The sequence below is a fragment of the Amblyomma mixtum genome, chromosome 5, assembly GCF_055824585.1.
Source record: "Amblyomma mixtum isolate Tamu chromosome 5, ASM5582458v1, whole genome shotgun sequence".
NCBI lineage: Eukaryota > Metazoa > Arthropoda > Arachnida > Ixodida > Ixodidae > Amblyomma > Amblyomma mixtum.
Window position 1 is genome coordinate 61881124 of NC_143016.1, and position 13885 is coordinate 61895008.

Sequence of the window (13885 nt, forward strand, 5' to 3'; positions counted from 1 at the left end):
CGCTGTTATCTGAGGTTGGTACCAGATCCCACGAAATATCGAAACGTGATGAGGAGTTGCTGGCACAGATGGCGCTGTGATCTCAGGGTGGTAGCAGACCCCACGAAATCTCGAAACGTGATGAGGAGTTGCTGGCACAGATGGCGCTGTGATCTCAGGGTGGCAGCAGACCCCACGAAATCTCGAAACGTGATGAGTAAGAGTTAAAGCTCTTAAAAGAAGACAGAAGAAGCTTCCATTAAAGGATTGATGAATAAATTTTTCTTTGCATGCCTAGCCATCACCGTGAATTTGAGGCGCATTTTTTTTTTTTGACATTTCAGAACCGGACACATTTAGACCACCTCTGATCTTCCAGGTACATCGAAACCTCTAGTGCGGGCGTTGTTGCCTTTCACCTCATCGCTGCTGTACAACTGGAAGGGGAAAAAGTACGGCGTGCAATACAATAAACGCGTACAATACAATTAATATTCCCTTACTATTAGGATGTATGCATAAGCATACGATGTCAGAGCAATTTTTTTTTTTCACCGTTGGTCCGTTCCAAATCCTCACGAAATCCGAGGCTCGCCTCATTTCAAGCCTCGGGTCTACACAAAGACCGCCGGTAGCAACACCTGCCGAGGCAGGTATATATGCGCGCTTGATTGAGGGGCGCGAGCTGTATTTGGGAGCGGTTGAGTACGTCGTATAAGTTCCCTTCTTACGCAAATGACTGCGAGTCGCCGGCCCTTTCGTGAAACCATCGCGGGGCCGTGGCGTCGTGAATCCACCATTAGCCACGGCTGTAGCGATCAAACGCCGTTAGTTCTTACCCACAAGTGGTTCGATCAGGCGCTGTCTATCGTAGCTATAGATGACTGGCAGGCTTGCGGGTGCTGATACACGTATACGCATGCTGCTATATCCTCATCGGCTGCGCATGTATGTATATACTGGCTATCCTCACCGACCGCGTGCATGCTTCGTTCGCTTGCGGCTGTGATAATGTACAATAGATTTTGCATATGCCCGCTGCGAAAAGGCTGTGCTGTCAAGCAAGCCCAGGTACATATCCCTACTGAAAGATTATACATATTCCTAGTGAAAGTCCCATAATTTCATACGTTTCCATATGGATTATACGGCGTCAGTATGCAGCTTATGGAATCGATATGGACTATATAGAAAGCTCATTTGGGAACTTATGGAATCTATATGACGTGATTCTCTCGATATGAAAGTCGTATAGAAATTATCTAAAAAGCTTATCGACTCCGTATTGGAAATATATGAATTCTATATATTTGTCTGTATCTTAAGGACTCCATTTTCCCATATTTCATACGAGTGGCTCATATGGAATGTTTCAGTAGAGATATACGCTGTTGTTAACGAAGCAATAAGGTTAGAATGCCGAGCGTTAGTTGCGATGCTTACAGACCCGAAGAACAAACGAGATTGAAAACTAAGCTCTCGATACTATCACTGCACTCTTGGGTGGTGTAGCGACAGCAAGTAGTTGGTCATGTACCGTGCACATCCTAAGAGCGTTCTCCAAGAAAGACATTTTGGTGGTACCCGCTGGTATGGCTGCTTAGATTTCATTTCAGTACGGCTTACAAAATCAGGCAGTTTTTTGAACACGTTAGCTCTTGTAAGATGGAATACCCTGCACGTAGGCTGCAGTGGTGTCGTCGTAGTAGTCGTCGTATAGTAGTAGTAGTCACCATTAATTCAAGTATTCCACTTATTAGAGAACCTTACGCGACCATCTCTTCTTTCTTTAACACAATTATAGCAAAGCTTCTTTTATGACTGGGGCTTCTTTAACGTTTGGCAGATCTAGCTCTAACACTCCTTGTTTCCAATTTTCAATAATTTTTCGTTTCATGAAACATGCGTGGTTTTGGTAACTTTCGAAAAAATTTCATTTAAGGTGCATTCAGTAGTCAACAAGCGATGTATATTCCTGAGTAGGTGCATAAATGAGCAGGTGCGTAATGAATTCCCTTTGAGAAAAGGGCTACAGAGGCGGTAAATAAGTTCGCTCCAAAAATAACTCCGCGCCTAAGATACCATTGCTCTTTACTTTGTTTAGTGCCAGTACTGTTTGAAACGTTTCAGTGTTAGCAGCCGGCACAAGGCGAAAGCTCGTTCAGTTATCATAATTTACATTTTTGGGATGCTTACATGCCGGAAGTGAGAGAAAGCGACGTTCCGCTATTGTCACCGGCTTCGGAGAGCTTTTTCCTGTGGTTGTTTCGGAATGACTCTTGATCAATTTTTGCAGACGCTGGGCGGTGTCATAGCTTCATCTGTGGTTTTATTTCTTATTATTTCTGTTATTAAACTTCACACGACACATTCACCTCTTGAGTTAAACAAGCATAGCAACCGCTGATTCACAACACACTATAACAATGTTGCACATTAACAGATATACTTTGGTCAGACTAGGAAGTATATTACAAGATAAAGGAGCTGGTGTAGCAGCTGCTTGAAAGTTATTGTAAGTATTTTTCGTCAGAAAAAGGCTTTTGACTCCTGAGTGTGTAAATAATGTTCGTAGGTGTTGTGTCCCCTTATTGCTTTTGTGTGTGTGCGCCCCCGCGTCCTCCTCCTAACGACCACTCAATCCTCCTCCTAACGACCACTCGCATCCTCCTCCTAACGACCGCTTGCCCCTCGTCGCACGCTGTCGCCGGATGCCCCCCCACGGTGCGCCCCCGCACCCTCCTCCTGTTCTGGGAAGCCACTCCCTCCCGTGGACGCTTCTCCACTCCCTCCTTTCTTCGGGCGGCCAGTTCGGCTGCTGCCTCGGTCGACGCTGGTCGCACCCTCATCGGCTTTAAATAAACGAAGTCTTAAAGTACCGTGTGCGTCTTTCGCTGCATTCAACACAGCGACCGGACACGACAGTGGCGACGAGAAAGTGGATTCGACCCGCGCTACGCAACGCTATTGACAAGCCATGGCTACGCGAGGGTTTCCCAATCAGATACCAGAGTTCAACGGCTCATCGTGGTCATCGTGGGTTGGACGCCTTCAGTTCTACTTTGAAGCTAACAACATCACAGACCCAGCCTTGAAGAGGGCCAACCTGCTGACGCTGTGCGGGGAGCAGACCTACGATACTGTCTGCGCCCTTATTCAGCCAAGCACACCAGCGGCAGTGTCTTACGACGACATCGTAAAAGCGCTGCAAAAGCACTACGACCCAAGGCCATCCGAGGTCTACAGCCGGGCTCGCTTCCAACGACGAGATCAACTGGGAGGAGAAACTGTGAGCGCCTACGTAGCCGCGCTCAAGAAGCTCGCTGCCGACTGCAATTTTGGAACGCTGTCGACAACAGCTACCGGGCAGGAGGGAGACGCAGCTTCTTCTGCTAACACCACCATGCTTCCCTTGGACGTGATGTTACGCGACAGATTTGTGTGCGGACTGAGTGACGAGTCACTGCAGCAGCGCCTGTTCGCTGAGAAGGACCTCACATTCAGCAAAGCTTACGACATCGCCGTTCGAGCGGAGAGCGCCGGTCACCAGCAGAGAGGGATTCGCCGGAACACCGAGCCGGTACACCAGACAAGCAACCAGGTGCGCAAGCCTTCTGTTGTTGTAAAATCGGTCAAAAAGGCACAACGCTGCTGGCGGTGTGACGACCAACACAACCCCCAGGGATGTCGATTCCAGTCAGCCACGTGTAATTTTTGCCACAAGCGAGGGCATATCGAAAGAGCATGCATTACGAAACGGAGACTTGCCAAGATAAAGTCACCTTCCCAGCCTAATCACAGCGTCAACGCCTCAGAGAATACGCCGCTATCTGATCTCCATGGAACAACATCAGCAACACCATCTGTGTTGTACGACCTGAACACCATGAATCTCGGCACGCGACCGAAGATTTTTACAGAAGTAAGCGTACATCACCAGCTGATTAAGTTCGAGGTGGACTCCGGCGCAGCCTGTACTCTGATCAGTGAGGACACGTTCCGAACCTCATGGCCATCTGACGCACCCGCCCTGCAACAAGACGACACGCACCTGCGAACGTGGTCAGGACAGAATCTGCCACTATTGGGCTCTGCCAACGTGCAGGTTAACTACAACGGCCAGACCCATACGCTACCTCTGCTTGTTGTGAAGGGCACAGGATCAAGCCTTCTAGGGAGAAACTGGTTTTCTCCACTAGGCGTGATGATATGCGGCATACACCAGACGCCGAGCCAGAACATGGTTGAGCAACTGCAAGAGAAATACGAAAGAGTATTCTCGGAAGAGATTCCAGGAAACGAAGGGCCCCCGGTCACACTGGAGTTGTTGGACAACGCGCAACCCAAATTTCTGAAGGCCAGGCCGGTGCCGTTTGCTCTCCGAGATTCAGTTGAAAAAGAGTTGGACAAACTGGAGCAGCAAGGTGTCATCGAGCCGACGCAGCATTCCATCAAACTCTCAGCGTACGACTACGCTCTGGTCTACCGCAATGGGAGTAAACATCAAAACGCCGATGCGCTAAGCCGTCTGCCACTAGACGCAACTGTTGACGAACCATTTCCACCAGGAGACGTTCTGATGTTCGAAGCACTGCCAGAACCTCCGCTTACAGCAGGCACAGTTGCAGCATCTACGCAGAAGTGCGCAGCTCTCCGGCTAGTTTACACAGCTGTTCAACAAGGCAACGTGCATAAACTCAAAGGGGACAACTTCGACGCTTACCGCAGGCGAGCTACAGAGTTGAGCACCCATCGCGGCTGCATCATATTTGGGTCCCGAGTTGTGATGCCGAGAGAACTACGCGCACAAGCTATGTCTCTCATCCACGCCGGACATCGGGGCATCGTTGCAATGAAAAAGTGTGCCAGAAGCTACATGTGGTGGCCTGGCATTGACAACGACATCGAAACAGTGGTGCGAGAATGCAAGCCTTGCCAGAGCAGCCGGAGCGCCCCGCCGAAAGCTCCTGTCCCAGAATGGGAAAAGCCAGACACACCATGGCACACACTGCACATTGATTTTGCAGGACCAATTGAGGGCTGCACTTTCCTTGTGGTCGTAGATGCCTACACAAAGTGGCTTGAGATAAGGCAAATGGGACAGACGACTTCGGCAGCAGTCATTGACAACCTCCGATCACTATTTGCAACGTTCGGCCTGCCACGCAAGGTAGTATCGGACAACGGAACACCGTTTGTGTCTGCGGAGATTCTCAAGTTTTATCGCGACAACGGGATCTCCTCAGTTACATCGGCCCCCTACCACCCAGCGACAAACGGACAAGCCGAGCGCTACGTAGCCGAGCTAAAACGCGCCCTTGAAAGAGATCAGACAGGCTCGCTGCAGCGCCGCCTTGCGCGCTTTCTTTTCAAGCAGCACACGACGGTTCAGAGCACAACAGGCGAGACCCCCTCGAAAATGATGTTCGAGCGTGAAATGCGAACCCAGCTCACAGCCATCCTCCCCGAGCCAAAGGCAGAGACGTTCCGGGAAGAAAAGCAATTCCGCGCTGCGGCACGCTTAATGAGGGGCAGCGCGTCCTCGCCCGACAGTTTCTGAAAAAGCCACGCTGGGAGGAAGCTACAATTGTCAGACGCATAGGCCTGCGCTCTTGGCTCGTCAACATACATGGCACAGTAGCACGCCGACATCTCAACCAGCTGCGTAGATTTACGACGCCGTCTGAGAGCTGTCCGCCAGTGGAGAGAACACGTGCACCATTTTCCCACATAGCCTGGCATCTCTTCCCGGAAGAAGAGACTTCGCCCAGGACAGACCTAGGAGACACAGCGAACAACAGCCAGCCTACAAGTGTTTCTCCCCCGAGCGCACAAAGCCAGCGCGCCTCCACGCGTGAGCGCCGACCCCCTGCACGATACCAGGCAACTTTCTAAGGGGGAAGGAAGTGTTGTGTCCCCTTATTGCTTTTGTGTGTGTGCGCCCCCGCGTCCTCCTCCTAACGACCACTCAATCCTCCTCCTAACGACCACTCGCATCCTCCTCCTAACGACCGCTTGCCCCTCGTCGCACGCTGTCGCCGGATGCCCCCCCACGGTGCGCCCCCGCACCCTCCTCCTGTTCTGGGAAGCCACTCCCTCCCGTGGACGCTTCTCCACTCCCTCCTTTCTTCGGGCGGCCAGTTCGGCTGCTGCCTCGGTCGACGCTGGTCGCACCCTCATCGGCTTTAAATAAACGAAGTCTTAAAGTACCGTGTGCGTCTTTCGCTGCATTCAACACAGCGACCGGACACGACAGTAGGCTTACTCACAAACGTCCAAAGTTGTTTTTAAACTCCTTGGAATGTATCAGCCGTGCGTGTTTTATTCTCATATTATTTTGTTTAGTTTTTCTTACTCGTGACTGTTGAATATCTTGAACTCGAGTATGAAACAGTTCCCAAGTCGTCTTTAGTACGGGCTAGTGCCCTTTCAATAAGATGTTATAATTGCACAACGTTGACCTATGTACAAGAACAGGAGGCCACTCTGGATACGCACAGGACAGGCTTGCATGCCTCCTTTTCACTTCCGTGTTGTTGCTACAAATATGACAGGAGTGCTGTCAGCACGAACGCGGTTCCATAAATCCTAGGCTCACGTCACGTAGTGACGCCACCTCCAGAATAAGCGACCGCATAAAAAAAAAAAAAGAACAGTGTAATCGCACGCAAAGAAAAAAGGCGGGAACACCATTCGTAAATCGTGCGCAGAACATGTGTTTCTTTGAGCTTTCAATAACGTGATCAATAAGTGCAAGGCGACCAATAACAATGAATGAGTTCCATGCGTCTCACTCAGCTCTGGAGTCGTGATGGCGAAATCACCCCGCACTCAATTCAAGGAAGAAAAGACATATCACTCGACAGCTGTCCTTACGAAGTTCAGAAGCAAGCTGATGTTTGGGTATGAGCCCACATGTCGTTTACTTATTTCATAACATGAAAAAAATGATGAGCACCGCGGGGACGGCAATGCTGCTTGGTGTCTACAGCTTTCGTGACGCATGTTCGTGACGTACTTTCCTGACGCTCCCCCACTGAGTTATCTTTCTGCGTCACCCCGAGACCGAAACACGAAGCAATGTGGGAAAAAAAAAAACTGTGAATAACTTTTGTGAGAAGTGATCCATCCATGCTGGACACTTGCTACCAAAGACGAGAGCCCGTTTCCACGTACAATAAGCGTAAAAAGAAGCTCACGATTGAGCAGAAGCTTATGTGGTAGTCCCCAGCCAACTCCTATTTCGCGTCCAGCCAAGGACAACCTTATAGGGGTTTGGCCACATGTGTTCATACTATATAAAGCGCCAGATTGTAAGCGAGGCATGAGTCCCATCGGGAGGGGTACCGCGTTTTCTCGCATAATTTAGACCAATTTTCTTGTAAAGAAAATTATAGGGACACTTTCATTACGTGTGGGGAATGCAGTGGCATTAAGATCAACGAATTTTATGACAGACCACACCGAGAGACGGGGTTGAGTTGGCAGGGGTGGAAGGTGGCACATCACGTGACCAGATAACTCCATAACTGTCTCGACCAAGCAGCGAATTTCATGACAGTCAACAAAGCTGGATCTTTTCTGTGATGCGGTGAAGCAGGTGGAGAGAGGAGCCGCCGGAGGGAAGTGGTTGTCGCGGCAGGCGACAAATCACGTGAACTGATGGCGTCATAACTGTCTCGACCAATCAGAAAATTTTATGACTGACCATAATGCCTTTTTTTAAATTTTATGACAGATCACAACGGTTGGGTTTTTCTGTAATGAGACTTCGAATGCATTAAAAAAATTGCACCGTTTACCTTTGGCTAATTAATACAACCCAAATTTTAATGTCTAATGTGGGCAGCGCTATATTATACCAGTAGATACGGAGCTCGCACCCGAAGAATTAGAACCCGCACTCTTTAAAGTGGCATATGGGCAGGCGTGGCAACTGTCACTATTTTCTTATTCCTTGGGTTTTCCTTTAGTGCGCCAGCACCAGGACACCCACTCACCAATTTCACAGCTGTCTGACTGGCTAATCTTATCTGTCTGTCTGGCTAACCTGGTTATTGTCTGTCTGGCTAATCAAGGTCACGTGGCCTTTCGACGTCATCACAGCCTGCCCACCAGATATGAAGCAAACTGCGCACCGTGGCAGGTGGCAGTTCAGCTAGTGATTGGTCGCGAGGGGTTGCTATTCCAGAGGTTGCTCTTCAAGAGGTTGCTCTTTCAGTGGTTTCCCTTAGAGAGCACCCTCTGACTGCGGTGAAACGGTGCAGGAAACGAACATTGGCAGACACGAGGAATAACAGTGGAGACGGAGTCTTTTATCTCTTCAGCGCAGTTCGCAGTGCTTGTGAAATGCCAATCAGCCTTTCCTAGATTTGCTCATTACTTTTACTGCATGAGTATTCTGTCGGCAGCAAAGATCGCGGCCGAAATTCATGGGGTTTTGCGCACGCGCTGGTCGTCAAACCCGAATAACATTTTTCGCACACAAATACCACCCTCTAACCGCTGTGACTATGAGCTGGCTCTGCGAGAGTTAAGGTTCTCGTGCAAAGAGAAAAGCAGGAACAGATCGGTGGTTTTATCGGCCGGCCGAACGAAATGCCACTCTATACTTTTCATCATCGATCGCGCACTTTGCTCAAAGGCATGCCCGTCCTGCAATCCCCTCCCCCATCACCGTTCCAATCTAAAAAAAAAAGAGAAAAAAAAACGGTTGGCTAAAAGTTAGCATGAAATGCATTCATCACAGTGTAGCCTTTGTTTTAGTTGTCTCTTCAACGAAACGAAACCGCTTACGTGTAGTTTTATTCCCGCGACGACTTCGGTTGCATGTTGCAAGATTGCAAAATTGTAAGGTTCCAAGATTGTATGTTTAATCGAAGCAGACGGCGGTGCCGACTGCACCGGGGGCTGAGGTCACAATCTGTAGTCTGAGCTGGTAAAACAAGGTTTGAAGTAAAAAATCAGCCGCCGCGATTTGCTACAAGCAGTTATAGCTCCCAACAGGAGAGAAGCTCAATAATGAACCTTCTTCAATGCCGCCTCGAATAAATCTCTTTGCACCCCCTGAACGCCAGGGAAGCAGGTGCTCAGAAAAATCGCTTTGTGCAACAAACCACCCTTTAAAAACCAGAGATTTAAGCTGCCGACCACTCTGCCTGTCTTTGCAAAAAAACAACCGTTTCTTTCCTGTCGCTTATCCAGGTTGGTTTCATTCCTGAGTCTTGACACTGACCACCACTGCGTGCTTTCGAAACGCCCTACCCTAGTTTGCTAAATTTGAGGCGTGTTCTTTGAATACGGTACTGATGAAACTGCGCTGCTCTCATATTGCCTCACGTCATTTTGAAGAGTAACCTAGAAATCCCAGCTATTCGTGGTTTCTATATCCCGCCGGAGTTGCATTATAATGTAGCACAGGCCTTGCGTTTTGGTTGGGTTACTTTTTTGCTAAATCCTGGCAATCACTTTTGGATATGTGTAAACATATAAAATAAGATTTTGTAACACGTGGTAGGATGGATGAAAGGTGGCGAGCAGAACTGTCTTGAACTTACAGAAGGCCTATAATGGCATACCGACATTCACAAGACGTCACAACTGAGTCCTCATGTGCTGCTTGAGTCTGTCCTCTGCAGTTGTGACTCCGAAGCATTATTAAAGCGAAAGCCTTTAATGGCTCATACTGTCGTCCGTTAACAAAGCGTGTCACACGTGTTTAACTCGGGAACTAAAAAAGATAGACGAAAACCAATGGTTGCTTCGGATAGAGGAGGAAAAAATGAACCGATAAGCCAAGTTTTATGGCTGTAGATTAATTAATTAATTATAGGCAAAAATGTCGAAAATGCGCCGTAATAGCGCGGACGATGATATAGTTACGGGAAAGGTGTGACGTCACATCCACCGGAAGTCGTCACGGCATAGTGGAAATTGTCACAGAATGGTCAGAAAAACGTCGGATTCATGTCAAATTAGCTGAAAACATGTGTAATTAAGCGTAATTAACACTTAATATCCCATAAAGATGTATAATTTAGGTATCGATATAGCCACGGAAACAATGTGACGTCACATCCACCGGAAGTCGTCACGGCATAGCGTCCTCGGCTTTCGCCTCTCAACGCTTTAGTTGCCAAAGTGTCCTCGGAATTTTTTAAGGTTGTGGAGCACCGATTTACAAGATTTAGGTAGTCTTCTCTGGAGGCAGCAACTGGTGATCCCTCATGCCTCCCTTTATTTCTGCGGCCCCTGCTGGGAGAGTTTGGCTCCAAAGGTGTCGTGTTCATTTTGTTTAACGTCAGTTTGTTTGCGATAAAAAAGGAAGAAAAGCACGAAGGTATAAGAAAGACAGGTTCTCCGAACTTGATGTAGTTATATATTGGGTTCATTTCAGTTGAACACGTTTCTGTCGTAAGAAAATGCATGCTTGCATAACCAACACACGCCGTACTTCGTTTTAGGAGAAAACTCATTTTCTTCGCACATGGTTTGTCGGGTTAGTTACCTTAATTAATAACGGGATAAAAAGTAACTCACGATCATTGCTATTCATGCGACAGAATGTGCGTTAGCATTAGTGTTCCCCACTGACGGTAGCGGACGGCGTGGTTCAGTCCATCAATCACGTTGTGACAGACACATAGGACCTCAGGGGTGGCCAAGTGATTGAACATCCGCCTGCCACTCGTTACTCCCTTGGATGGCACTCGGGACTCGCTTGGAATTTCGGAATTGCAGATTTCTTGTTGAAATTATTAAATTTACGCCTTCTGGCCAATCGGTCATAGGATCAAATTTTTTTCGAAAGTAAAATTCTGAAGGAAAATTCTAGAATGCAGGGAAGGAAAGAACCTCTTTAAAGAAAAAGTTCCGTACGTTCCGAAAATTCTTTTCACTGACTTACAACGCCAAATCCTAATATGGGTGTTTCGCATTCTTTTTCTCTGTTTTTCAGGCCTAGCGGTTGCCAAGCGACGAGAACTCCGCCACCACCAAGCCGGCGCGAAGCTCACAGTGGTGTCGTCGTATCTACGGCGGCGGCGACAGAGGCCTGGACGCACGGGGCACTGGACACGGTGAAAAGAGACACTGAACTTGTGCGGGCAACTGTGGTTCACACGAGTGCGCGCGCGCGCTGTCGCATTGCGTTACATTTCGTGTTGTCGTTCTTTCACAGTTCGCATCGACACGCGTAATCCGCGACGAGGAGGCATGCATGAAGGATCGAGCGCTGCTGCAAAATCGACGCACTCGGTCGAGACACGGTCGCGTCTGTGTATAAAGGCGCGAGCTGAGATCTGTACAGAACTTCTTCGGAAAGAAGGAGCAGCGAGGGATTATATACGCGACACGAGCATGCGTCAATGCCTGTTATCTGCTGCGGTTTAAGTGAAAGGGTATGTAATTGTACGGATAGATGAGGTATAGTTTCGGTTTTTAATCTCTGTGGAATTTTTGCCGCCTATATGAGCCTCACTGAACTTTAGGTTTGACGACGAAGCGTTGGTGGCTCAAGCTGAGACTAAAGAAAGGCCCATTGTGCGAACTCATTTGTTCTGTAGCAGTCAAGGAAGAAGAAAAAAAAAACTTTCTTAGAAGCGAAAAGTCGCTGTTAACAATTGTATTTGATCCTCGTCCTGCGCATTGCTTCTGGGTGCAGTGGATTCGCATTTGAGATTGGCCAGCCGTCATCAGTATTTTATAGAAACGAAGGAACGTTTCCCTTTTTGTATTTTTGTGTTATGGGAACATCTCTAGAGTGGATCCGGCTCGGTTAGGTTTTAGCCAACGTGCGGTCGAAGATGTCGCGTGTACTCATCCATTTACCATTATTTATTTGCTATTTGTTCGAGTGAGCACCGCAGTATACTTTGTTGATTTTGAATCTCACGCGAGGTTAATCATACTAGCTCCGGCAAGCTTGTTAAAAAGTTTTCGCAAATAGAATCACATATAGCGTTCTTGAGTAAACATCAAAATATAAAGCCAGTGGATAGGGATCCACCTTGAGCCGCAGTGAGTTCAAGTCAGAGGCTAACTTTCTAGTCATCCCACAGCGGCATTCAATCAGCTCGCTGAGGGTCCAGAAATGTGCTTGTGTTAGTCCGCAGAATTTTTTGTTTCTTTTTCCGTTTTTTTTGCAAAAGTTGATTTTCAAGCGAATGTAGGTACTTGTATAGAACTGAAAGCGAGTCAATGAAAAATCATGTCTTACGCTAACGCAAGCTTGACAGAATTTGTAACCATAATGAGCATGTGTTCCGCCTCATTCCGCCAAATGAAGACAGGACGAAACTAAATCCGCTATACCTAAGGCTCTCCCTTTTCGTGTGCAATCACTACGAGGACGACAAATGACAATCGAAGGCAGTCATTTCAATACGTTGATGCATATGCTTTGCGCACGTGTTAAGTTCGCGGAGGTATTATTTGAAACTCTGAGCATATGGTTTCGTATGATTCACTGGTTTGCGTGGGCCGAATTTAAGGTTGGAGATCGCGTTAGACGCTGACATTTCTGTAAAACTATATTTAAAGACTCCATGCGCAAGTGCGGAACTAAAGAACAGTTTCGAACAAAATTTTATGAGGTAGCGTGAGAATTTTTTGGCCATTTTACCGTCCACGGTACCCAATGCCCAAGTTTCTTGAAAAAAAAAATTGTAGGAACGTTAATTTGCCCCCCCCCCCCCCCTCCCCCTGTATTCGTGTCCGGACAATGGCTGAGCATGATAATGGAACATTTTCTTTTTAAAAAGCGACATCCGGGCACATTAAGAGTGCGCGAGAAAATTTAGGCCACGAGAAGCTATAAGCCAACGAGAATTCTTCGCTTGTTGGTAGTTGCGCGGATATCTGGGAAGGAGTGCATCAGATTTGCAATGCAAAGTAGACAGGCGGAGTCTCACACAATCCCTTTCGTTAAAACATTTGTATAAGTGAATTGTATTGAAATATGAAGAAGCCGTTTGTACATCACTAAGATTCACTATTCATATACTCAATAACGCGCATTCAAGTACGACCGCTCGCTATATTTGGCTTTTAAGCTGGTGCTCGCACCTATAGAAACTCATAGTATTTGACCCAAGAGAACTAGAACCAACAAATAGACGCCACAAAGGAAAGAACACTGGCACGCGAAGCTGACAAGTGTGTCATGTGTCATGTGAGTGGACCATGTACCAACTAGCTCAGAAACAAATTATTCTGCAGAATTTGGAACTATCCGCTTCTGTCAACCTTGCGTCAGCGCACGAGACTCGTTCTCAACGAGTAGTCGTTCTAAGAGGTAGCAGTAAAACGAATCAAATGCCGGCCATCGAAGGCTCATGTCTCTACTGTGATTATATCATCGCCTTGCTTGCCAAAGGCACGAAAGTGTCAGTCATTCCAGTGGTGAAGAGCTCGCTGTTATTTTTGCGTTGTGATTAGAACTTTGATGTGCAAGTACATGCATATGAGTCGTCAATTCTTGAAACACCTGTCACCATTCTACAATAAAAAAGAGAGGAAAGAAAATTATATACCTGACGAAACAGTTTGAAAGCTAATATTGTCGTATGCCTTTCTTTTAGCGCCTTTGTTAGATTCTGTGGCATGTTATTTTTTTCTTCGTCGTGATATGTTGTTCTCAATAAATGGTTTTAACGACTGCTTTTCACAAACTGTTTACATGCTTCTTAATTCCCTTAAACTCTACACCGCTTTCACGAATCGCATGCTTACTTGAAGGGTAGAAATGGCAGAGTCTCTCGACTCTGAGTTCTGTTTTCAGGCTGTTTTTGTGTAGCTCTCAAGTCATGATCACGGTCAGAGTCATCGTGATGTGCGCTGGCAATGTTAACAAAAATAAGTGACGATCATTTGGAGAAGCCTTCTTCCTGCAGTGTGCTACTTCGAC

The 13885-nt window shown here is 47.4% G+C and overlaps 1 protein-coding gene across 1 annotated transcript in view; it reads left to right on the top strand.

Annotated features, from left to right (window-relative positions):
* Positions 1 to 13643, top strand: part of LOC149342414 (uncharacterized) — a 54291-nt gene extending 40648 nt beyond the window's left edge. The window contains exon 2 of the mRNA XM_089544698.1: positions 10937 to 13643. Within this exon, the coding sequence (XP_089400824.1) occupies positions 10937 to 10942 (6 nt within the window). The 3' untranslated portion in view covers positions 10943 to 13643. The remainder of the gene's footprint in view (positions 1 to 10936) is intronic.
* The last annotated feature ends 242 nt before the right edge of the window (positions 13644 to 13885 follow it).